Raw genomic sequence first — 27,997 nt, 5'->3', positions numbered from 1 at the left:
TCTCTGAAGAGGTGCCTGATGTTTGTCTGTCTGGCCAGCGTGCAGATCACCAGGGCAGGGTGAGATTCCTGGTGAGTTCTATATCAAAGGTAGCATCCTATTTGTACCCATGTTAACCTGGGTATATTGATAATATGAGATTTATGGATCACTGGGTGTATCTATCAAAGAAGGCAGCCACCCCTGTATCCCCTGAGTGTTGGCTCTTTAATTGGACTCTGAAAAAAGCATTTGATGTAGTTGGATGGGCATATCATTTTTGTGTCCTGCCTAAGAAGAGGTTAGGTAAGGACTGCCTGGGTAAGGTTCGTCTTTTTTATGAGTCTCCCACTGCAGACATCAGTTGGCCTAACGGCTAGGGCGCTCGACCTCGTACCTGGGAATCTGGGTTCGAGTCTCGGTAACGACGCCAAAACCTCCTGTGATTCTAGGAAAATCACTTAATCTCCCCGTGCCTAAAATGAATGTGTGTCTTCATGTAACGTAACTGGTGTTATGTAGAGCGCTCTGATACCCGATTCGGTTCGGGTCTAGTTCACGCTATATAAAACTCTGAAAGAAAAAAAAAAATTTGTGGAGGCTTTATGTCCAGAATGAGATAGGGAGCTGTACTCAGCAGAGATGCCCCTGACCCCCTTCTTGCTTTACTTGAAGCCTTTGTCTGTCACTTTATCTGTCAAATAGATATTTAGCTTCACCAGTGATGAGCTTCCCAATATTACATTTCTATTTCCTACATCAGAATTAAATGAAACTATGCTTCACTTGCAGGCCAACCTCCAACTGGTGCCCCCGTTATATCCACACTGCCCCCCACCACCCCAACCAGGACAACACCTTCAATTTTCACCACCGCACCTCCAAGTTCAGGTAAACATCTGACCTCACCTTAATTCATCCTTTTCATGAACTTTTAAATATGATTACGTATCTTTGCTGCACTATCTTGTGCATGGATTCTGTTGCGATCAACATTTAGGAAAGGCAATTCTTTCCAAGAGAAAGAGGATGTTCGAGGCGTATGAGCAGTAGAACATATTCTTTAGCATAGATCGCCATCTGGTGTTGGGCCCGGATGTTTGCAATTTGTTTGTGTTCTAAGAAGTCTTGTAGTCACGAAGTAGGTGGCTCCTACTTTTGGTGATAGTGTGCATGGGCATGGACTCCATCCTTAGATTGTTTTGCCATAAAGGGTGATGATGGAGTTAGTAAAGTAGTAAAGGTAGATGTCCATGTAAATTGTCTCTAAGTAAGATATCATTGCAAACGGAACAAGGGGAGGCAGGTGGGTGCATATAACTCTACTGCTCCAAATGCGAAGAACAGATGCATACTGGGTAAGTACCATTTCCCGTTCGAGGCATATGAGCTATAGACTATAAAGCAGTTATTTCTGAAACTGTGGCTAACCTGTAGCTGCTGCAGTGATTTGAAATAGTGTTCGTAAAACTGCCTGGCCCACACTAGCTTGAAGTTTTGATAACACATCCACACAATAATGTTTTGTCAATCTGTGTGATGTAGACCATGTTCCAGCTTTGCAGATTTCAGCTATGGGTATGTTTGCTAAGAATGCCATAGAATCCCCTAGTTTGTGTGTAGAATGCGCTCTAGGGGGAATTGTTAGTGTGCGTTTAGCTTTGATGTAGCATAATTGAATGCACGTAACTATCCATCTTGCAATGCCTGATTTTGATATGGGATTGCCTTTATGTGGTGGAGCAAAAGCAACAAAGACTTGTTTGGTTAACCTAAAAGGTTGTGTTCTTTCTATTTAGTAAGGTAATTCTCTTTTAACATCTAATGTGTGAAGGGCACGTTCTACCACAGAATCTGGTTGAGGGAAGAACACAGGCAACTCAACAGATTGGTTGATATGAAAGGCAGAGATTTCTTTAGGTGGGAATGTAGGGTTAGTTCTAAGAAACACTTTTCTTTGATGTATTTGCAAAAATGTTTCCTCAATGGTTAGTGCCTGAAGCTCACGACTCTTCTGTGAGAAGTGATGGCTATTAGGAAGGCTACCTCCCAGGTAAGAAATTGTATTTCACATTTGTCTCTACCGCACTATATGCCAAGAACAGATGCATACTGGGTAAGTAGCATTTTCTTTATCTGTCTTTCAATTGATCATTTGTGGTCAGCTTAGATGCTGCTCTCCGGATTGTGGCCCGTCATGGTCAGGGATTATGATTTTTAAATAAGTGACCTTTGTATTAGTCATTTGTTTTAATCTGACCTCATTTCTACTAGTTAATGTATCTGTTGTAGATATCAGTGTTGTCTGCTTTTCTTTAAAGCTATATCACAATTCTATAAACTTGAATGTGAGGATCTAGTCTGCACGGGGTAAAATGATCTTCCGGTGCATCTGCAATGTCGCTGACATAGATATTTAAAAGGGTGGCTTTGCCCTGGTGTGGTCCGGAGTTCATCTCTTCTCCCTAGAGTGCAGTTCATTCATCTCTACACTATGTCTCTCATCCCTTAACCTCTACTAGTTCAGTTCTTCCTCAACTTGACCTAGGATTCTTCGCAGCTTCGCTAATCTAAGAATCTTCTATTCTGATCCAAAGCACAGTCGGTGTAGGAATGTAGCCATACCACACCCATCACTCTGAAATAACCTCTCTCCCTGCAGACCAATGATGTCATTAAGATAAAAATGAAGGCTATAATTCTCTATTTAGTTATGTTCTATTCAGTAAATATACTACCTATGACTATCAGTAGGGTATGTTTCTTTCTACTAACTATTACTATTTTGACTGAAAGTTTATATCCGTAAAAGAAATGCTGCTTTTTGTACAAGTGGAAGTGGGCTGTTAGTACGCATTGTGATGGGGTGATCAAACAAAGGTGCAGACCCCTCTGACTGGTGTTTTATGCAGAGCTTTCCTCTTTATTTTTCTGAAGGCGCCCCATCATCACATTGTCCCTTGTCCTGCTCCTTTGACAAGGACTTCTGTACGTGGACACAGTCTAAGACAGATACACTTGACTGGAAACGGAACAGAGGGTCGACTCCAACCCAATCGACTGGCCCTTCGTTTGACCACACCACAGGAGGTAGGTGCACAATAGAAGTTTGATCTGTATGTCAACTGTTTATGATTATGAAACTTGGAATTGATGAAAGGACACCTGCTTAAATGAGTGTTTTTGATGAACCTTTGAATGCGTGGGAGAGCTCTTTTCTTATGCCAAGGTACTGCTCAATATACCTAAATAAGCCAATACAAAACATGTGAAGCAGAAAATGTGGTTGTGAAATGGAGTGTACAATGGTGTTGTTGTTATATTGTGAAAAGTGTGTTTACAAGACTTCTTACTCTGATTTACAACTAGAATTCCTATAACTATTAACTTGAGCTCAAAAGAGTGTACACTAACACATTAGCAAATGGAACTATGGTGAGATTCCTAGCTTGGTCTTGAAGGGAGGCCATGACTGTCTCGGCTTCAGAGCTAGAATTAGAAAAATCAGATGATAACATAGCAATAAGTATCCAAACACATCAATGTTTAGTTGTACACCAAGTTGTGCAACTCATATTCTGAAGATGAAGGGGACAAGACATATTTTTCTTCTCTTCAGTGCTTACTATGTTGAAGATTGCGAGTGTTCCAATATATCTAATTTCAAATGCATTCCATGGATTTATTCCATGGTGTGTTAGTTAGAGAGCTAATCACAAACATATTGTTTACCTGTAAAGCCAGACACTGGAAGTCCACTTGGCCAGCTCCATATTTTCCAGTGAGATACAGCTCATGATATTGAAAAGTGTCAGGTTAAAAAACTGCTTCCCTGGTGGAAAGGGTTTGCTTCCACTAATCAAAAGGATTTAAATCTCCACCAGTGTCATGAAATTAAAATGAAGTAATCTTCTCCTTGAGGTTTTCGCAGATACAAAAACTCAAATATTTCTGGTTATTTCAGGGCTTATTTCACTTTCCACCTTCACAGTCTTGTTGTAACAGTTTTGAAAATCTACAGATGGTCTTTTTTGCATTGGCCACTTGTGGTGCACAACTATAGATCATTGCGTTATACCACAAAACAATGATAAAATTAAAGATTTAATTATACAAGTTTGCAATCTAATATTAGTACTTGTGTCCACACACAGGGCAGTACATCTGTTACCCTTGTCTATCTGATTGCATAAACAACAGTTACACACAGGAGAGCTTGACATCCTAAATTGTCAGCCCACCTAGTCCTAATATATGGTAATTGGCACAAAACTAAATTAATTCTAATAAGTAAGATTATTTTAAAAATAATTTTAGACCACAATTTCATCAATTGTTTGTCTGACGTATTTTTTTAATGTACAATCCAGCTGTCCATAATTTTGATCTAAAAGAGGAGATTGTTGCCTAAATTTGCTTGAATTCTTTGGTCTTCCAGATGAGATTTGTACACTTATACAATTAATACTTTGAAACAAATATTTATTTTTATCTTCCAGATGGATATTATATCTATATTGATGGCAGTGAGTCCAGCTCTGGAGACTTTGCCCATTTGATCAGTCCCGAGTGCAGCGTCAGCGGTCCGCAGTGTTTACGCTTCTGGTATCACATGTACGGAGTGGCACGAACAATGGCACTGAAGATCTATGTGAGGGAGAAGCTAGGACCGCAAGTGCTGGTTTGGTCAGACTCCGGCAACAAGGGGGACAGGTGGTACTCTGGGGAAGTCCTTCTGCACGGATCCAGCATTCAGCAGGTGGGTGATTGATTGTTGGTCAAGCAACTTGATCTTTGTGCAGTAAAAATGTACATTAATCTCATTTCTGATATCTTCATAATTGAGGAAAATAATGTTGAACAACAATGAGCAAAGGACTCTTGCCTGTTTTTCAAGCTAAACAGTAGTATTAAAACAGTCAGAAGGGTGCTGTATTTACTGCCTACCATGTTTTTGGTGTCTTATGACTTATTATACTTCTCATGAGCCTAACTCTAATGATATTTAATTGTTATTATTTATTGATTGCCGTATTTGCATATTGTATAATAACAAATACAGATTCTGATGCTCCTTTTTTGTGGTATTTTACACCCAGTCTAACTGCTCCACGACTCTTCAATATGACATCTTATTTCATCTCCACACCATTTCAACTGATTTGTAGGAAAATCTTAGCCACATGAGGAGAAATAAAACAACAAATATTGTCTGGAAATCACAAACTTGCTAACTTATAAAACTTTCAACCTGATGACATCCTCAGTATTTGGCAAATCAGGCTTCACAAATGACTGGATTGTGTTGTGTCCATTCCCCACAAACGTGTGCCAGGTTTATCGATGACGTGCTATACCAACTAACACATGAACCAACAGGGATACATTTCTTGCTCTTAAAAACTACTAGGTCACCTTCTGCTGGTGGCGGCCCGGCTGTTTGTCTAATAATGCATCTCCAGAGAAACGTCCGTGTGTCCATGAGCCAGTAGGTGTCCAAGTGTGGCAAAATCTAAATCAGGAGAAAAGCCCTGTATTGGTTGTTTGTCACAACATCAAAGTAAAAATAATAGTTGTAGTGGGATACTACTCCCCTCCTTGTCTTTATTAAAAATTGAACTTTGCTGCATTAAAACATGGAAAATTAAAATTTTATCACAAAGCTGGAGGTTCTTATTAAACATGTTCGGAGCATATTATTGACCTCTTCTAAAGAATAAGTAATATATTTACTGTAAACAGTCATATAAACTGTGGACCAGTCAGCATCTTATAAAATGTCATTATTAATTAAAGAAATAAAGACACTTGGCTGACTGCTTGCATAGAGCTATAAGTAGCTTTTCCTACTGAACAAGTCACTGATTGATCAAGAAAATTAGGTACATTTGTTTTGAAGATCTCCTGGTCTTAGTCAATGTCTGATTTGAAATGGGACTCCACAGGCTCACTATTGTCATCAATATCAAGTGAAAGAACTTAATATTTACATAACCAGAAATAACATTGCATGAGAATACATACAATATATCTGTTGAGTTGCCAAAAATACAGTGAACAATTTAGAATCAATCTTTTTCTTGGGCGGAAGTGATAAAGGGTTTACACAGCTTCCTGCCTACATATGTATTGTTTGCTCTACAGTGAAATATTAATACATTTAAAGAAATATGCTTGAATTATTTATGTTGTTCACCAAATGTAAATATTGTTAGGGCACATACATTCCAAAAAATAAGGGACAAAGCCTTAAAGAAGCTAATTCTGCCACCAGGAATGTGGGTGGACTTCATACACACTCAGTTAAACAGAGTACAAGGTGCAAGAAAAAACACAAAACTGTCTCCATGCATGTCACACTCGCTGTCACTCACAACAGTGCCAGTCCTGAGGATGGGGCACAAGCTAAAGACGTGGAGAGAAGAGTGTGACACAGGCTCCAGTGGGTCAGAGCTGATGCTCAGAACCTATCCCAGAGAAGAAGAAAGGACACTTAGCTGACTGCCCCAGAAGCTAGAAAGGAAAGCTCATCAAGACATTTGTGGTTTACTATAGCCTTACAGCCCACAGCAGTGGGCCATTAAAGGGCCTCTCCAGCTGGTCTCCCTAAGGCCCTTGTTCACAGCAACAGCTGTGAACAACAACATTGGAACGTTGCTCTAAGGGCTTTTACCGGCCATTAGAACCCCAGAACACTCCATCGTATTCAATAGAGCTCCCAACATTGCAATGATCTAAATGCTGATTAGTTACTAATGCCATACAACAGTGTGTATGCTCTGTTAGAAGATCTATTTCTACTTCTTATTGTAATTTGCTATTTTTGTTGTTCCTCTCCTTACTGGCTGATGTTGAGAATAAACTAGAAAGGGGCATGCATAAGTGGATGCTTTGGTCTAGTAATAAAATTAACAGCCTTGTAAGGCAAGCGGTGTGATAGCATAGTCCGTCATGGAACTCTTGTTTGCCAGCTAGGTTTGCGCTATACATACTTGCACTGCCTCTATAAGGACTGTTGAAACTGAAGGTACTTGGAGCCCCCAACAGCATTTCCTTTCTCAAGGGTTGTTCATCTATCCTTACTGCTGTTGTGAGCATCCTTGGCTTTTATGGCCACATGTGTTCAGTCCTTTGGAGTGTGCTGTCCTAGGGTGTGAGAAGGGGGCCTGTTTTTCCACATCTTAGTAAATATAAACAAATGTGCACAATTATAACATGCAGCTGGTGACAGGCAAACAGATTGTCTGCTTTCATGTAAAGACATGCAGTGTCCTGTGAAAAAAAATCAAAAGATATCAATGATTTATAATGTTATACAAAGAGTATTCACTCCTTTATCTTTATGATAATAATCGTGAAAAAGGTGTCTCAACTTCACAAATTAAGTGTTAATCCATTTATTCCACCAAATCCCATAAAATCCTGCAGTGTTGTCAACACTGAGCTGTCACAAGAGAGCAGTACTCTCTCCTTGCTAGTGATTCTGCAGCTGATTTAATTTTTCTGCACTCTTCTTTTCACAGGTCATCATCGAAGGCATGAGGGGTAATGATTACCGGAGTGACGTAGCTGTGGACGATATCTACATTTCTGATGGCTCATGTGTTGGTAAGGTTTATGGAACATATAGGCGAACACTGACACTGTTGTGTGAATCATTTGTGAACACTGGCACTGTCGTGTGAATCATCGGTGAACACCAGCGCTGTTGTGTGAATCATTGGTGATCACTGACACTGTTGTTGGCATCATTGGTGAACACTGTCGTGTGAATCATTGTTGAACAGTTGCACTGTTGTGGCAAACATGGATTTTGTCCTTTAATTTTTAAAAGATGAGTATACTGCAGCTGACACTTGTGTTCATACTGAAAATTCTGTTTAAAATGTTGCACAATACACAATTACAAATCAATCACTGATGAACTTTTAACTGAGTATAAACTGATCTTGGCAGAATTTGCTAGATCTAGAGATGTTTGAATATCACCCATACTTTCCAATAAATTCAGAATTCCACATGAAGGAACCCTGAATTCCACTTCTAACTTCTTACAGTTGGGGAGATTTGATTTAATGAGGTGAAATGTCATCAATCATGAATATGTTTCATGAATCATAATTTCAAAATGTAAATGATGTTAACAAATATATGCAAAGTACCCCCTTTGTGAGGTGAGTTATAAACCAGTGTAATCCCTGATGAATATTTAGGGAGAGTAACTCTGGATATAATATATTCACCATATAGCATAAGGAGTTTTTTCACAATCACTTTACATTTAAAGTATTCAGAGCCAGATGTACGAAGGCGCATTGTGGTCGCAAACTGCATGATTCTCAAAATTGGGCTATTTCCAAACGCAAAAATGTCTTTCGGTATGCACAAAACACAAATTGCTAATTGAAAAAAAAAATTACTGAATCACAATTTGGGTTTGTGACCCAATATAGATTCATTATTTGGAAGGGGCGCATTCTCTGCATCCCTTCCAAATATTGAATCTGAATGTATGTATTAATGTTTTCCAACTGAAATCAGGTTACAAATCAATACTTTATGGACTACGAACGTGTAGTGGTGAGCCATTAGCAAATGGGAAGGGGCTTGGAACAAGTGCCAGTGATGGGGTCTGTAATGTGACATCTTTTCAGTTTTCCATTAACTAAAGGTTTTTTCTCATTCTCGATGATCCGAATACCCAGATACTACCTCTACGACACCTACCTCAACCGCCAGTCCCTCAACTTCCGCCCCCTCAACTCCTGCCACCTTAACGACCACCAGCTCGTCTGTACCGCCAACTTCAGGTAGTACTTGTTCAATAATCGCTCATTTATTTGTCTCATGCTTTCCCCTTTGATGCAACAGTACATAGGTCTAAGCACTTCTTCTTCTTGTCTGTGACCTTGAAAGATGAAGGTTATTACATCATCTCATTTGTGGTTGTGCCTGACATTTCTCCTGTATTTACAGCCTTCTCTGTTTCTACTGCCTTTCTATTCCCGATGTCCTTTCAAATTTGCAACATTCTTTCAAATATATACATAAAAATGTAATTTTGGGATTGCATGTATAACCACATGCTCTTTGGATAATTCCATTTTCCCACTGTGCACAGTTGGTGTTTGCTAAATACTTGTGTTGCTGTTTTTCTCCTACAGATTCCTGTGTCGTGGAAGGAGACCCGCATTACTACACCTTCGATAATCAGGCTCATCATTTCATGGGAATCTGTACCTACACCTTATCTAAAGTGTGCAACACCAATAGCTCCCTCCCATACTTCAATGTGGAAGCAGCCAATGAGCACAGAGACGGGAACACGCGGGTGTCATACGTCAAATACGTGAATGTAGATGTTTATGGGCACAGGATTACCCTGGAGAAGGACAGGAAAGTTAAGGTTGGTTTGAAACATAACATTGTCTAGTCTGAGTACAATGATAGAGTTAATTATTCATGTCTTTACTCACCAAAGTGGGTGGAGAGTGACCACAGTATGAAATGCTCCACTTTGTTGTTTGTAAACAGTCACATTTGCGAAGGGTCTACTTTTGAGGTCTTGCTTGAGATCTCGATGGCGATATCGTGGAGCTTATATGATCAGTACACAGGGAAAGGGACGTAGGTCAGCCCCTCTACCATTGGTTAATGTATCTTTCACTGATAATATAGGTCGAAAGCTATTGCAGTGGCGTAAGGCCATTTCATTGGTGCAGCCATGGAATGAATCTAAATGGGAATTACTGCACTCTTTCCTCTTTGTGGTATGTATTTGTTGGGCACTTGTCCAGAATCCTGAGTCAACAAGCAGTTATTTTGGCCGTGTGTGCCGTTGTATGAGTAGGACCAGTGCTGGGCGAGCCTTCGTACTCATAACCAACAATGTAGGAAGAAGCATAATCTACTGGAAGTGGTAAAATATACCTAGCTTGGATTGATGTGAGAGTGCATTTTACGGGATTAGCGAGTGATATTCTCATTGCTCACTGGGTGTTTGGCTTTTAAACTCTATTGTGGCTTGTGATTGGCTCTGGTAACAGCTTCAATAGTTGATTGATTGTGTATATGAAAACTCTGTGCCTCATCTGACAAGACAAGACCCAGCATCTCAGATTGCCACATCAATGAGGTGAGGTCCTTCTTGGCTAATGTCCCCTGGCCTGAAGAACTGAAAAGAAGTAGTAGAAAATAAATGCTTCTCATGTCTAGGAGGTATCCTAGCACTGTTGTTAGAAAATGATTGGACCGTTCATTGGTAATCATTGAATCACCCTTGGAAGGATGAAAAGCTGAGTTAAAGTACTAGGATTTAAACTTGTGACCCTGAGGTCAAATAAAGATGTATGTGTTACTTCCCTTGAGCCACCTAAACCAACATCCATTGCAGAAGGCTTTTGAGATGTACCAGGATGTTGTACATAAACCAGAAATATTGTGCCTCAGTTGTCCTACTCAGTATGTACTTTTACCCGGTTCAACAAGCAGTGTCTCAAGGAGCTAATGCCATTAATACACAAAGGGGAAAAAAATAGTCCAGGTTCTCAGACAATAGTTGTTGTAAGTGTGACCCATGCTGATCAACCCACGTTACAGCTATTGGTTGTTGTAACTGTCCTCTTCCCCCATCATTCAGCTGAGCTAGGGTGATCACCTCCGGAGGATTCCCTTAAGCTGTCTGTTAAGTGAGACTACAACCACAGTCTTCTAAATTATCCTGTCATAGTTCGAGCTTCAGGCACCCACTTCTCAAAACCAATCACATTGCACAAAACATATTGTACTGGGCTTGAGGAAGTGTTAACACCTTGGATTGGTTGGGGGAATACTTGGTAAGGAATTGGCAAAACGGTTCTCTTGTCTTTGTTTGCCATCTGAGGCTGTGCCATGTCTTTCTCCTTTTGTTGATTGGTCTCCCTGAGAATATGTGTCTTCCCTTAAATCAGTGTGTGACGCGTCCTGACATTTTGACTTTGCTTGTCCCTCTGAGTGAATGTGATGAACAGCATTTGTGTATACAACGTATGTAAATTCTTTATGTGAATGCCTCTGCTTACATTCGGTGCCAATTTAATCCAGAACTAGTGTCTTTACCAATGTTTTTAAATAGCAATTTCCTGTCAAATATGTTGCATGTACTGGTGATATTGGTACACTCTATTTTCTTTCTGTTTTTCTTTAATTTAGCATTGTATATAGTGTCTAGGAATATTGTTTTTATTTCTAGAACTATAATATCTGAATTAATTGTTGCTAGGTCGATGGCAAATCAGAGATTTTACCAACAACAGTGCAGCCAGGACTGCAAGTCTCATTCAGTGGACAGTACGCCCTTGTTACTACGGACTTTGGGCTGACGGTGAGGTTCGATGGGGTACACAGAGTGGAGGTGACTCTTCTCGACTTCTATAAGGAGAAGGTTTGCGGCATGTGTGGCAACTACAACGGCGACCCCGTGGATGACTTCATGAACCCTGATGGAGGTCTGGAGGCAGATTCCACCAGTCTGGGCAACAGCTGGCAGGTGGACAATGACACCAGGTTGGTATTTATTCAAGAAGCTATATTTAATAATTAAAGTGCATCTAATGTCTGTGCATAAACACGAACATACACATGTGTCATTGTACTTTCATAGGTGTGTTACAGTACCCATTGAGCCAAACTGTACAAAAGAGGACCGGCACACCATAGAAAGCAACCACTTCTGTGGCATCATCACCGATACGTCCGGACCATTCCAGCAGTGCCACAATGTCTTGAACCCATTGCATTACCTAAATAATTGTGTGTATGACTTGTGTGAATTGCAAATGGACCCTAGTGCCCTGTGTAAGAGCCTGCAATCATATGCCGATGCCTGCCAAGCCGAGGGGGTTACGATCCAGCCATGGAGGAACGCAACATTCTGTCGTAAGTAGCAAGACCAGCTGTCTTGGGTTTTAGACAAAATAGGAATGGTTACATTCTATCTTCCAGACCAGAGCTCCTGTGCCACAGAGTAAAAATAAATCCAATTTGCTTTATTATGCATGTTTCAATAGTATTTACTTGTTGGCTGGGACATTATAGGTAACAATGTTGTAGCGGGTGTCTAGTATTGCTAATGGGATTACTCATCCCACAAAGGATGTTATCCACAGGTATTTTTAACGTAGAGCTCCTTTTCATCAACTTTTGACTACATTCTCAGTGGAGGAGAAAGTGAAAACAAATTCCAATCTACGGTATTTCATTTGGTATTTCTTTTCCACAAATTATAATTGTTAAGATGAATAAGCAAATTGTGAACCACATTCTTAAAAGACTATTAAAGTTCTGGATAAAGTAGTAATACATTGTAAAGGATCTTCTATATATTGACGGTCACATAAAGAATTATATTTTAGTGTAATTTCAACTCTGGAATTAAATTTTAGGAGGAGACCATAAGAAATTTAGGAAATATCAGCTTCATTCCAAGACAGTTTTAAGTCGATTCCTAATGTCTTATATTCTGCTAAAAAATATTCTCACTCAGAGGTATTGTCAGGTTTTAGATCCTCCTTTCCACAGTTTACGATGTCCTTGTTGAGGGACTTGTACAATGTTTAAGACTTTAATGTTTGTAAGCACAAATCTTGTGAATAAACATGTACATGTCCTTATTCATTATTATCACACAATACTACTCATTATCTTAACATGTAACATTGCCAATGCTGAGTGTAAATCACCATGTAATGATTATTTATCAGTAAACAAGTAATTATATAGTTGTTATTTACATAACATACTGTCCTCTTTTGATAGCAATCCACTGCGGCGCCAACAGTCACTATGAACAGTGTGGCACTGCCTGCCCAGGTACCTGTGTGTCTCCCAACTCTCCATCCACCTGCGACCGTCCATGCATTGAAGGCTGTGTCTGCGACAGTGGGTATCTCCTCTACCACGACAAGTGTGTCCCCCGTGCTCAGTGCGGATGTTGGGAGGACGACAAACACTATCCGGTTGGATCTGAACACTGGACCGATGACACCTGCTCCAAAAAGTGCCGCTGTCCATCCCCAGGTGGCAGTTTGGTGTGTAAAGATGCTGCATGTGGGAAGGACCAGTACTGTGGGATTTCTAATGGGAAGCCCGGCTGTATCCCCTACACTTATGGCATCTGTAGAGTCCACAATGACCCTCATTACAGCACCTTTGACAGTCAGAACCATCCCTTCATGGGCCTCTGCACCTACACATTGGCCAAACTCTGCACCAACTCCACGTCGCTGCCATATTTCAATGTAGAAGCCAAGAACCAGCATCGCGGGAACCCGTCAGTATCTTATGTGCAGAAGGTCATTGTCCACGTGTATGGTCAACAAGTACAGATCATCAGAAATGAGCGTGATCGAGTACTGGTAAGCAATTAAGTTCTCTTGATCTGCATTATTTTGTTCAAAATAATTTAGGAATTAGTTCAACAAGTTCACTTAATTTTATATATATATATATATATATATTTATATATATATATATATATATATATATATATATATATATATATTACCTACTAGCGGTCGCCAGTAGGTAGTTATAGTTAGGACCTAGTTTCCATAGGAAATCCGCAACAATCTATTGAGAATAACTTTGGCGCCGGAGGACTAATCTTTGCGAATTTCTCAAAGAAGATGGCCTGCTCCGCTCCGCTCCTTCCCTGAAAGTTTGGGGGGGATTCGTCAAGTGGGGGCTGAGATAAAAGGGGGGGTCCCAAAACGTGTTTTCCCCATGTTATTTTCCTTAGGACGTTTAGACACGGCTACAGCTCGAACGGCTGAATGGATTTATAAGAAATTTGGTAGAAAGGTAGAGTTCGGCTCGCAGATTAGGCTTTTCTTTGAATGGTGTAAATCTGTTCAGTAGTTGCTGGGAAAATTAACTTTGAAAAAATATATATTGGGCTACATTGGGCTATATATATGTTAGAGCCCAAATGTAGCCCAATGTAGCCCAATGTAGCCCAAAGATGGCCACCAGAGACAAAAAAAACAAATGTAGCCCAAATATCAGCCAGATGTAGCCCAACTATAGCCCAATGACAGAATGTCCCAGAGTGTTCTAAAGAACAACTAGAGCACTAACAGTCTTACTTATGACAAAAGTATGGCACACCTGAAGTCATCTTGATTGGAATAAAGTGTTAACACTTAAAACATTTAATTTGCAAAGGAACAAAATGAGGGGGTTCATTTTGCCATACAAATTATGATTAGTGCTGAAGAAAGAAAAATTAGTGCACATTTTGAGTGACTTCTCAAATCCTCTTATATTTCATCAAAACAATTCTGATATGCAGTCTCCCAAGATGGCCACTAGAGACAAAAGAGCCCAAATGTAGCCCAAATATCAGCCAGATGTAGCCCAACTATAGCCCAATGACAGTAGTTAGGACCTAGTTTCCATAGGAAATCCGCAACATTCTATTGAGAATAACTTTGGCACCGGTGGACGAATCTTTGCGAATTCCTTAAAGAAGATGGCCGGCTCCGCTCCGCTCCTTTCCTGAAAGTTTGGGGGGGATTCGTCAAGTAGGGGCTGAGATAAAAGGGGGTCCCAAAACGTGTTTTCCCCATGTTATTTACCATAGGACGTTTAGACACGGCTACGGCTGAATGGATTTATAAGGAATTTGGTAGAAAGGTAGAGTCCGGCTTGCAGATTACGCTTTTATTTGAATGGTGTAAATCTGTTAAGTAGTTGCTGAGAAAATTAACTTTGAAAAAATATATATTGCGCTACATTGGGCTATATATATGTTAGAGCCCAAATGTAGCCCAATGTAGCCCAATGTAGCCCAAAGATGGCCACCAGAGACAAAAAAAATAAATGTAGCCCAAATATCAGCCAGATGTAGCCCAACTATAGCCCAATGACAGAATGTCCCAGAGTATTCTAAAGAACAACTAGAGCGCTAACAGTCTTACTTATGACAAAAGTATGGCACACCTGAAGTCATCTTGATTGGAATAAAGTGTTAACACTTAAAACATTTAATTTGCAAAGGAACAAAATGAGGGGGTTCATTTTGCCATAGAAATTATGATTAGTGCTGAAGAAAGAAAAATTAGGGCACATTTTGAGTGACTTCTCAAATCCTCTTATATTTCATAAAAAAAATTCTGATATGCAGTCTCCCAAGATGGCCACCAGAGACAAAAGAGCCCAAATGTAGCCCAAATATCAGCCAGATGTAGCCCAACTATAGCCCAATGACAGAATGTCCCAGAGTGTTCTAAAGAACAACTAGAACGCTAGCAGTCTTACTTATGACAAAAGTATGGCACACCTGAAGTCATCTTGGTTGGAATAATGTGGTAACACTTAATACATTTAATTTGAAAAGGAACACAATGAGGGGTTTCATTTTGCCATAGAAATTTTATATATATATATATATATATATATATATATATATATATTCACTGAAAAAACCATAGGTTTTAAACACGTTATAGTTAGGAAGTAGCATTTAAAAAACCTATGAAATTCACTGAAAAAACCATAGGTTTTACACACGTTATAGTTAGGAAATAGCATTTACAAAACCTATGAAATTCACAGAAAAAACCATAGGTTTGACACCAGTTATAGTTAGTTGGAAATTTTACTCGCATAAAACCAATGAAATTCCCACGTTATAGTTAATTGGACTCACTATAACTTGCGCGTGCAATGCACTGCTGATGACGTCACATATTACATCACTCATGACATGGTCAGTGACATCAGTCATGACATCACTGATGACACCATCCTTGTGACAGAGTGACAGACCTCTTTTCACTGTAATGTAACCCTTGAAACACATATTCAAAAATAGAAACTAAAATTTTCAAAAAAATGGAGATACCCATACCAGTTACAACAACCAATTCAATAATTCCACCATCTATATACACATCCACTCATTGATCAAGTTCTATATAGTCACTCGTACATATACTCACTCATGATATGTAGTGATACACCTATACATCCTGTTACAAACCGACAGTCATCCAAAAGATACTCTCACACATATTCACACATGCAAATAAACTATTGAACATCCATTTATTTGCATATACAGCTATACACACACAACCACCTTACTTCTATGGAAACTTACACATACTTACTCTCTTAAACAATCACTTATAGAAACACATACTTATCTAAACAGGAACTCTTATAATCTCTTTCTCTCACATATACTCACTTATATACATCAATATTCACATATATTAGATTAAAACATATGTAGTTACTGATAAAGACACTAGTGAGACAGTCATTCACTCACTAACACACACATATACACACTCTTCCACCCATACAGTCCTGCACATATGCTTTCTTCAAAACACATACAAAGAGAGAGTCAGTCATTCATGCATCTATGTGTTAAGTAATACCCCCACCAAACCATACAAACACTCATACTGATACTAACAAAAACATCTAATAACCCATATACATACACATGTAGCTACTCACAACCCATGCAACCACTTATACACAAAGTGAAACACTAATACATATATTTACATATTTAAACATTACTCTCTAATATATGTATTCACTAAGATACACTTAATCAACCAGTTAACCAATCTATTTCTTTTTTAAAAAACACATCCAAGTAATCACTTATTTAAACATTTATTCTTCCATCAACTTTTACATATACATATATAACACATATTTATTTTTTAAAAAGACACACATTCACTGGATAGTGTCATCAGTGATGTCATGACTGATGTCACTGACCATGTCATGAGTGATGTAATATGTGACGTCATCAGCAGTGCATTGCACGTGCAAGTTATAGTGAGTCCAACTAACTATAACGTGGGAATTTCATTGGTTTTATGCGAGTAAAATGTCCAGCTAACTATAACTGGTGTCAAACCTATGGTTTTTTCAGTGAATTTATATATATATATATATATATATATATATATATATATATATATATATATATATATATATATATATATATATATATATATATATATATATATATATATATATATATATATATATATATATATATATATATATATTACCTACTGGCGGTCGCCAGTAGGTAGTTATAGTTAGGACCTAGTTTCCATAGGAAATCCGCAACATTCTATTGAGAATAACTTTGTCGCCGGTGGACGAATCTTTGCGAATTCCTCAAAGAAGATGGCCTGCTCCGCTCCGCTCCTTCCCTGAAAGGTTGGGGGGGATTCGTCAAGTGGGGGCTGAGATAAAAGGGGGGTCCCAAAACGTGTTTTTCCCATGTTATTTTCCATAGGACGTTTAGACACGGCTACAGCTCGAACAGCTGAATGGATTTATAAGAAATTTGGTAGAAAGGTAGAGTCCGGCTCGCAGATTACGCTCTTCTTTGAATGGTGTAAACCTGTTCAGTAGTTGCTGAGAAAATTAACTTTGAAAAAATATTTATTGGGCTACATTGGGCTATATATATGTTAGAGCCCAAATGTAGCCCAATGTAGCCCAATGTAGCCCAAAGATGGCCACCAGAGACAAAAAAAACAAATGTTGCCCAAATATCAGCCAGATGTAGCCCAACTATAGCCCAATGACAGAATGTCCCAGAGTGTTCTAAAGAATAACTAGAGCGCTAACAGTCTTACTTATGACAAAAGTATGGCACACCTGAAGTCATCTTGATTGGAATAAAGTGTTAACAATTAAAACATTTAATTTGCAAAGGAACAAAATGAGGGGGTTCATTTTGCCATAGAAATTATGATTAGTGCTGAAGAAAGAAAAATTAGGGCACATTTTGAGTGACTTCTCAAATCCTCTTATATTTCATTAAAAAAATTCTGATATGCAGTCTCCCAAGATGGCCACCAGAGACAAAAGAGCCCAAAGGTAGCCCAAATATCAGCCAGATGTAGCCCAACTATAGCCCAATGACAGAATGTCCCAGAGTGTTTTAAAGAACAACTAGAACGCTAACAGTCTTACTTATGACAAAAGTATGGCACACCTGAAGTCATCTTGATTGGAATAAAGTGGTAACACTTAATACATTTAATTTGAAAAGGAACAAAATGAGGGGTTATATTTTGCCATAGAAAATTTTTATATATATATATATATATATATATATATATATATATATATATATTACCTACTGGCGGTCGCCAGTAGGTATATATAGTTAGGATTTTTTCTCTATGGGATTTTTGAAAATTCTATGTCTAATAACTTTGGCGTTTGTGGACGGAATTGGCTGAAATTTTCAGGAAAATGGCACATTTTGTTTCTGAGCAGCCCTTGAAAATTTGGGGGGGGGTTCGTCAAGGGGGGGCCGAGAAAAAAGGGGGGTCCCAAAACGTGTTTTTAACATTGAGTTTTCCATAGGGCGGTTGGCCTCACTTTTAGCCCGAACGGCTGAATGGATTTGCACGAAACTTGGCAAAATTGTAGGGACTGGTAGCCCGATGTGCCTTTTGTAGGTCTCAATATATGTGCTCCAGTGGATTTTGAGAAATTAACGTTTAAAAAAAGATATATATCTGTAACAGCGGACCTGGCAGCGTCCCAGGACGCGTACTTTACGCGCAACGGAGCTTTGTGAAGCGAAGCTGATTGGTTCTCCGGCGTCTGTCAACATTCCAAACAGTCCGTAGCGGCCGCCATCTTGTCTCTCGGTAGAATCGAGAGACAAGAGGAGGCCAAAGCGAAGGGGCAAATGACCATAAGGGGGCATAGTACATTGTCGCTCACCCCCTAGGTTTGATGTGGAGGTTTTAAAAGGGCCCCGCGGGGCAAAAAAAAATAAAAATAATAATAATCGAACAGCTGAATGGATTTGCACGAAACTTGGCAAAATTGTAGGGACTGGTAGCCCGATGTGCCTTTGCTAGATCTCAATATATGTGCTCCAGTGGATTTTGAGAAATTAACGTTCAAAAAAAGATATATATCTGTAACAGCGCACCGCTTCGCGTACTTTTCGCGTTACGGAGCTTTGCGAAGCGAAGCTGATTGGCTCTCCGGTGTCTGTAAACATTCCAAACAGTCCGTAGCGGCCGCCATCTTGTCTCTCGGTAGGATCGAACAGCTGAATGGATTTGCACGAAACTTGGCAAAATTGTAGGGACTGGTAGCCCGATGTGCCTTTGCTAGGTCTCAATATATGTGCTTCAGTGCATTTTGAGAAATTAACGTTCAGAAACAAGATATATATCTGTAACAGCGCTCCGCTTCGCGGAGATAAAATTATATGTGTATTACCTAGCTGTTGCTAACACCAGTTAGCGACGGCTAGTAGAATATAGCGACCATCTTGGGCCCCACTTTGCATGTGAGTGATATTTATCACTAATGACATGCAAAGTGGGCATGCCAAGATGTTATCGACTGGAAACAGTCGCTAACATCGCTATCTCCTATTATCAACTTTTGGAAATATTCGAGATAAGCGCGAATATCTCCAAAAGCTACCACCTGCCCTGAGCAGTTCTTAGCCATGTTATCCAATGGAAGGTGGATAACATGGCTAAGAGCATTAGCTCGGTAATGCATGAATATCGCTGAGTTTTCAGCGATATTAATGCATTGCGGTCGTTTTTTATCGTATTTCCGATAAACCTTGATAATAGCAAGGTTTATCTGCGATAATTTCTGACGGTAAAAAAATCGTTGCTAAGCATCGTTAGGGATAAATATCGCTTAACTTTGGTAATATGCCCCAACGTCTGTTAACGTTCGATTCGAAGGAAATCAGGAAGTGTTGAAAAACATTGTCTGCGCCATCTTGTCTTTTTTCAAATGCCACACTTTTGTCGTGCACGGCAGCCATTTTAGATGCCTTGACCAGACCCACTCTGTGCACGCTGTCGATCCTTAGCATGGCTCCCCACCCTCGCAAGCATCTCCCCCAGGCAGTGGTCACCCCCGCTCTCTGTCTTATGCATGGGTAATAAACCTCCCCCCATCTGCGCTGCTCTTCCCTGAGAATCACACCCTGTGCCCGCCCGACACCTCCCTTTCACCCTATTCACTACCGCACCCTCTGACACTCCTTTTCCTCTGTGTCCGATTGTCCAGGCTGGTCCTAGGGTATCAGCTAGCCCTGCAGATGTAGTTTATGGCCACAGCTGTAAAGAATCACCCCTCTTCAAAGGAGTTATAGTAGATCAAGGCCCACACTCGATGAGATCCGTCACAGCAGAAGCGTTGCTATTATCTGAAAACCATCCTGTATTGTGATTGGGGAGGGGACCGAGCCTGAAGCGGAAGATTCCAGGGATGACTCTTTGTACATCAAAGTTTTTACAATTATGTGTCACATTAAAAATATATAGCACTCCGACAAAGTAGTAAGATTATAAAACTTTAATAATTTATAAATATATACAAGAAAACAAAAATAGTAATAACATATAAACATTTTTAGGGAAAAACAACGAAGTAGCGGTCGGCTGTGCGAATAGTCCCAACGCAGCACAACGTCCAGATTTCCGGCGTGGGGCGTCGCGGGGGGTGGGTCATCAGTAGCAAACTGTTGTGCGAATAGTTCCAAGGCAGCAGAACGCGCTGAAATCTAGATGACACGAAAGTGATGTCTAGTAAGTTGCCACCCAGCAAATAACGGCATGGGGCGTCGCGTGGGGTGGGTCATCAGTAGCAAACTGTTGCGCGAATAGTTCCAAGGCAGCAGAACGATGGCACCAAGGTGATGTCCAGTAAGTTGCCGCACTGGTTTTGGTATCCTACAATGCTGCTCCGAATAACGGCGTGGGGCGCTCCGGGGGAGGCGGTGTGAACGGGCCTCTCCAGGTGGAGTGTCATCTGTTGTAGTGGGGCGCCCCTTTACCGTTTCAGTTGCCATTCCGTCCGTTTTTGGTCCACTGTGTCAAAAGCCGCAATTCAGCTGAGTTGCGCCCACTCTTGCGATGCAGCGATAGGCGGCTGTCACAGGACTCTCAAAATGGCGGCAGGCTGTTTCCTTTTTGGGCCTGGTCCACTGAAATGGCCCTGGGACACCTTGGAAATCGGACGCTTGTCTGCTAGGTCTTGGACCCCATTCTCGAAAGCATCCCCTCCGCCTTGAGAATTCATCAAAAGTTTTGGGGGCTCCGACTCCTGCAAGCTTCTGGTGGGGAGCGGCTGCCATGATTGCTCGCGGAATGACCACGACTGAGCTACGAGATGGTGGTGCTCTCATGCTGACGCCAGCTTCAGTCTGAAACATCCAGAAACAAGGTGGGGCTTTCATCGTTTGGGAAAAAAAAAAGTTTTCATCCAATGAAAAGTGTTGTTTTTAGGTCACATGATCAAGCCTTCCATCATTAGGAAACCAAAAGTAAAATGAACCAATGAAAAGTTTTATAAACAAGTCACATGACCTGTTATGCGGCATAGGGTGTAAAATGCGGAGAAAATACGTTGGCACGTGAGGCGGCGTCAGTAGCGGACCGATGTGCGAATAGGCCGAAGGCAACACAACGCGCCAAGATCCGGATGGCACCGAGGTGGTGTCCAGCAAGTTGCAGCACTGGTGTGGCCATCCTACAATGCTGAAAGTCGGCGTGGGGCGCCCCGTTGGCCTGTGAGTTTGCGTCAGTAGCGGACCGATGTGCGAATAGGCCGAAGGCAGCACAACGCGCCAAGATCCGGATGGCACCGAGGTGGTGTCTAGTAAGTTGCCGCACTGGTGTGGCCATCCAACAATGCTGAAAGTCGGCGTGGGGCGCCCCGTTGGCCTGTGAGTTTGCGTCAGTAGCGGACCGATGTGCGAATAGGCCGAAGGCAGCACAACGCGCCAAGATCCGGATGGCACCGAGGTGGTGTCTAGTAAGTTGCCTCACTGGTGTGGCCATCCTACAATGCTGAAAGTCGGCGTGGGGCGCCCCGTTGGACTGTGAGATGGCGTCAGTAGCGGACCGATGTGTGAATGGGGCCGAAGGCAGCGCAACAATATTTTCGGAATAGAAGACACCACTAGGCGCTGAGATTCCAAGATCCGGATGGCACCGAGGTGGTGTGTAGCAAGTTGCCGCACTGGTGTGGCCATCCTACAATGCTGAAAGTCGGCGTGGGGCGCCCCGTTGGCCTGTGAGTTTGCGTCAGTAGCGGACCAATGTGCGAATAGGCCGAAGGCAGCACAACGCGCCAAGATCCGGATGGCACCGAGGTGGTGTCTAGTAAGTTGTCGCACTTCTGTGGCCATCCTACAATGTTGAAAGTCGGCGTGGGGCGCCCCGTTGGCCTGTGAGATGGCGTCAGTAGCGGACCGATGTGCGAATGGGGCCAAAGGCAGCGCAACAATATTTTCTGATTTGAAGACACCACAAGGCGCTGAGATGCCAAGATCCGGATGGCACCGAGGTGGTGTCTAGCAAGTTGTGGCACAGGTGTGGCCATCGTACAATGGTAAAAGTCGGCGTGGGGCGCCCTGTTGGCCTGTGAGATGGTGTCAGTAGCGGACTGATGTGTGAATGGGGCCAAAGGCAGCGCAACAATATTTTCTACAATATTTTCGGAGTAGAAGACACCACAAGGCGCTGAGATGCCAAGATCCGGATGGCACCGAGGTGATGTCTAAGTTGCGGACCGATGTGCGAATGGGGCCAAAGGCAGCTCAACAATATTTTCTGAAGAGAATACACCACAAGGCGCTGAGATGCCAAGATCCGGATGGCACCGAGGTGATGTCTAAGTTGCGGACCGATGTGCGAATGGGGCCAAAGGTAGCGTAACAAGATTTTCTGTATGGAAGATACCACTAGGCGTTGAGATGCCAAGATTCGGATGGCACCGAGGTGATGTCTAGCAAGTTGTGCCACTGGTGTGGCCATCGTACAATGGTAAAAGTCGGCGTGGGGCGCCCTATTGGCCTGTGAGATGGTGTCAGTAGCGGACTGATGTGCGAATGGGGCCAAAGGCAGCGCAACAATATTTTCTGACTGACACCACAAGGCGCTGAGATGCCAAGATCCGGATGGCACCGAGGTGATGTCTAAGTTGCGGACTGATGTGCGAATGGGGCCAAAGGCAGCGTAACAATATTTTCTGTATGGAAGATACCACTAGGCGTTGAGATGCCAAGATTCGGATGGCACCGAGGTGATGTCTAGCAAGTTGGTGTGGTCATCCTACAATGCTGAAACTCGGCGTGGGTCATCCCATTAGCCTGTGAGATGGCGTCAGTAGCGGACCGATGTGCGAATAGGCCGAAGGCAGCACAACGCGCCAAGATCCGGATGTCACCGTGGTGGTTTCATAGTTGAGAGGCACTTCATCTGCAGTGGGGCGCCGAGATCCGGATGGCACCGAGGTGATGTCTAGCAAGTTGCTGTACTGGTGTGGTCATCCTACAATGCTGAAATGTAGTGGGGCGCCCATTTACCGTTTCAGTTGCCATTCAGCTGAGTTTCGGCTGCTCTTGATGCTACAGCGACAGGCGGCTGCAAGAGGACTCTCAAAATGGCGGCCTGTTCTTTGGATTTGGGCCTGGTCCACTAAAATGGCCCTGGGACACCTTAGAACTTGGACGCTCGATTTTTTTTTCCTTTCCTGTACATGCAAAAAAAGGTAAATGCCCGGTACGTTACACGCTTCATCTGCCACGATGAACTCTCCAGAGGAACCGAAAAAAAATATAGTTGTGGTAACTATACCATGCATCGTCATATGGAGAGGTGGCACCAATTAATTATAGTGCTGCATAAAAGAGAGATTTGGAGGAGAACCCCTGACCTGCTAGTACATTCATCAAAGAAGTGGCACTGAGAGCTTCAGAGGCAAGGGAAACGGTCCCAAATATTTAGAAGAACTTTGGAAAGATTAAAATGACATGTTTAGATTGTGGTAAATTAATTTCATGTGGACAGATGAGTGTTGCTCTAATAAATACAGCATATGAACATCATCATAGTCGATGGTTGGTAGAGACATTTTGACTATATCCTGGACCTGCCCGTCCTCGCCCAAAATGGCGCCGGAATAAATGGGACTCGTAACTCCTTGTTGTGTACTGGTTGCAGAACCTTGAAATCACGAGATACGTATGCAGTTTTGAAGCACATGGCGGGCGGGGACGAGAATTGATTGACTATTTCGACATCCCTATTGATATTAAGTTCTGATGTGTTATTGATTACTGTACTGTTGAAAGTTCGAATTAACGTCACCCATGGTACTTGCCCGCAAATGTATATCTAGATAATTTTATTGTAACTGGCCCTGTCGTATTTTAATTATAAAATGTACGTCCACCGATTCCGTAACTGTTAGACACCTTAGTTCTTGCAACCTAATGGCCCGCCCGTTACGTTCCTCTACAGTGTAAATGTCTATTCATCATATACGATTACAGTTTGCTCCGTGGCAGGCCCACGTGGTTATAGGCTCGTATTTGTATAATGAAATTTTCACAATAAAGGTTTTTAAAAGAAAACATGGTAGTAGTATATACATTGGTAAAGTTTTTAATAATAGTCACTGTTTTAGAATCATTAAAAGGCAAGTGAAATAAAGCAGACCAATTACATGAAGGGTAAAAGGTATAATACGAAGGAACGCAGTAAAGATAAATGGTCAAGGGCTGTTGTGTTTTCTATTCCTGCAACATAAAGTGATCGCTAAGAATCTCATATTCAGGCGTATCGGCGACTAAGACAGCAGGTCGACCCTCTTTTGCTCAACGGCTCCGTCATGGGACGAAGAAACGCTCTTTTTCTCGAAAAAAGAATATATTTTACTTGCAGGACAGTTGTAAAATTTCCGGGAAAGTACATTAGCCTGGAACATTATAACATATATTTAAGAAAAAATAATGTTCGGAAGTAATTAAAAGCGTAATTTTTAGGTGATATGACCAAGGCTTTCATCATTAGAATAAGAAAAGTAAAATGAACCAATGAAAAGTTTTATTAACAAGTCACATGACTTGTTATGCTTACGTTACGCGCTGCGCGCCCCGGATGACTTCCGGATGCGCTAACGCGGCGCGTCATATGACGCATTACGCGACAACGCAGGTCCAGAATATAGTCAAAATGTCTCCACCAACCAGCGGTCGAAACACAACCCCTTTCAGCAGGCTAAATAGTTCTGTTAAATGACAACAGAAGGGACAGGCAACAAGAACCATCAGTCAAAGAGGGGAGGGCTAGTTCTTCTCTACCGGGTTACATTGGGGCGCTACCGGAACTGATCGAATTGGTAGTCTACAGTGTTTCTGGATGTTTCAGACTGAAGCTGGGGTTAGCATGAGAGCACCACCATTTCGTAGCTCCGTTGTGGCCATTCCGCAACCAATCATGGCAGCCGCTCTTTATCGTTATTTTGGGCGGGGTGGGTGGCGGAGCCGAGCTGTTTTGCAGCCATCATTGTGTGGAGTTCAGTTCATCTCACTAGTTTTGTATTTGTCATGAGGGGTTGTTCCTAATGTTTCTATTTTAGCGAGGTCAAAAAGAGATCCCATTAGTGGCCTACTGATTTTGCTTGATTCCTTTTCTTTTTTTTTACACGATTTTTCGTTATCTGCAAAGACTAAACAGAGTATTGCGACTCTGTGTTTGTTTGTAAATAGAGAATGAACCAAAGAGAACTAATTCTAAAACAGTAAATACTTGGATAACAATCAATCAAATGGAGAAAGAAGCAGGCACGACGGATTACAACGGGGGCAAAGGCCTGCGTTAACTACCTTTCACTATCTGCAAAGAGAGAGTACTCTAATAGAAATGAGGGGGGGGGCACCATTCAAAGCAGATCAGTGTGCATAAACACGAAAATGTTTTCACTTACCACGTACTTGACATTCGACAGCTTATGATATTTGCTATTAAAAAACCATTGAAATTCACTGAAAAAACCATAGGTTATAGACCATATATAGTTAGGAATTAGCATTTACAAAACCTTGAAAATTCACTGAAAAAACCATAGGTTATAGACCATATATAGTTAGGAATTAGCATTTAAAAAACCTTATTTTACTCACACAAAACCATTGAAATTCCATATATAGTTAGTTGCACTAACTACATATCGCGCACCCGCAATCCACTGCTGATCATGTCACATATTACATTATTCATGACATGGTCAGTGACATCACTGATGACATCACTGATGACATCTCAAATGACATCACTGATGACATCACTGATGACATCTCAAATGACATCACTGATAACATCTCAAATGACATCACTGATGACATCTCAAATGACATCACTGATGACATCACTGATGACATCTCATTTGACATCAATGACCACATCACTGATGATATCATTCATGTGACAATACAATGCATCTCCTCACACTTTAATATAACCTCTGTTACACCCAGTGTTAAATACAGAGTATAATTTTTGAAACCATTGACACACCAATACTAGTTAATACATACGCACTCAGTGATTCCTATGTTTACACACACATTCACTCATTTACCCATACAATCATTCATACATACAATCACTCATCTTTACAACACTATCATATGCACTCATACACCTATACAGACACTCACACTCTGCCACTCATCCATGGAGTTACTCACACACCTAGTCAGTCCTGTAAATAATCAATCACACTTCCATTTTCTAATCTATACAGTTAAACATAGAGCACCTTACATTTTGAAACATATACTAACACATACTTACTCTCTTATACAATCATTGATACAAGTACACATTGATCTGCACAGAGTCACACACCTCCCAGCCAGCCACACACACACTCAGTCTCCCATACAAATACTTGGGCAATCAATCAATAACCCATATAGTTACTCATATAGCTACTGACCAACATATGCAGCAGTTTACAGAACAACAGACATAATGATGCACAAATTAAGACAGTTTAGTCACTAACCCATGCACTCAGTGAGACACATTTAATCACTCACTCATACAGTCAGTCACGCACCTACTAAATCCTTCATCCAGACACTTCTACATCTACTCATTCTTCAATATGTAAAACATATTTAAACTTTTCAGAAACACACAGTCACTGGATGATGTCATCAGTGATGTCATTTGAGATGTCATCAGTGATGTCATCAGTGATGTCACTGACCATGTCATGAATGATGTAATATGTGACATGATCAGCAGTGGATTGCGGGTGCGCGATATGTAGTTAGTGCAACTAACTATATATGGAATTTCAATGGTTTTGTGTGAGTAAAATAAGGTTTTTTAAATGCTAATTCCTAACTATATATGGTCTATAACCTATGGTTTTTTCAGTGAATATATATATATATATTCACTGAAAAAACCATAGGTTTTAAACATGTTATAGTTAGGAAGTAGCATTTAAAAAACCTTAGAAATTCACTGAAAAAAACATAGGTTTAACACACGTTATAGTTAGGAAATAGCATTTACAAAACCTATGAAATTCACTGAAAAAACCATAGGTTTGACACCAGTTATAGTTAGCTGGAAATTTTACTTGCATAAAACCAATGAAATTCCCACGTTATAGTTAGTTGGACTCACTATACCTTGCGCTTGCAATGCACTGCTGATGACGTCACATATTACGTCACTCATGACATGGTCAGTGACATCAGTCATGACATCACTGATGACACCATCCTTGTGACAGAGTGACAGACCTCTTTTCACTGTAATGTAACCCTTGAAACACATATTCAAAAATAGAAACTAAAGTTTTCAAAAAAATGGAGATACCCATACCAGTTACAACAACCAATTCAATAATTCCACCATCTATATACACACCCACTCATTGATCAACAGTTCTATATAGTCACTCGTACAAATACTCACTCATGATATGTAGTGATACACCTATACATCCTGTTACACACCGACAGTCATCCAAAAGATACTCTCACACATATTCACACATGCAAATAAACTATTGAACATCCATTTATTTGCATATACAGCTATACACACACAACCACCTTACTTCTATGGAAACTTACACATACTTACTCTCTTAAACAATCACTTATAGAAACACATAC

At 41.0% G+C, this 27,997-nt stretch overlaps 1 protein-coding gene across 1 annotated transcript in view; it reads left to right on the top strand.

The window, feature by feature from the left end:
* LOC144791347 (uncharacterized) overlaps window positions 1–27,997 on the top strand; it is a 363,412-nt gene that overhangs the window by 247,438 nt on the left and 87,977 nt on the right. The window contains exons 78-85 of the mRNA XM_078666025.1: window positions 2,917–3,069; window positions 4,479–4,738; window positions 7,503–7,587; window positions 8,685–8,789; window positions 9,144–9,385; window positions 11,240–11,523; window positions 11,621–11,895; window positions 12,775–13,373. Coding sequence (XP_078522151.1) covers window positions 2,917–3,069; window positions 4,479–4,738; window positions 7,503–7,587; window positions 8,685–8,789; window positions 9,144–9,385; window positions 11,240–11,523; window positions 11,621–11,895; window positions 12,775–13,373 — 2,003 coding nt within the window. The remainder of the gene's footprint in view (window positions 1–2,916; window positions 3,070–4,478; window positions 4,739–7,502; window positions 7,588–8,684; window positions 8,790–9,143; window positions 9,386–11,239; window positions 11,524–11,620; window positions 11,896–12,774; window positions 13,374–27,997) is intronic.

Source organism: Lissotriton helveticus, chromosome 11 (assembly GCF_964261635.1).
Source record: "Lissotriton helveticus chromosome 11, aLisHel1.1, whole genome shotgun sequence".
In the NCBI taxonomy this organism is placed as follows: domain Eukaryota; kingdom Metazoa; phylum Chordata; class Amphibia; order Caudata; family Salamandridae; genus Lissotriton; species Lissotriton helveticus.
This window is presented reverse-complemented; position numbering and strand designations above follow the sequence as displayed.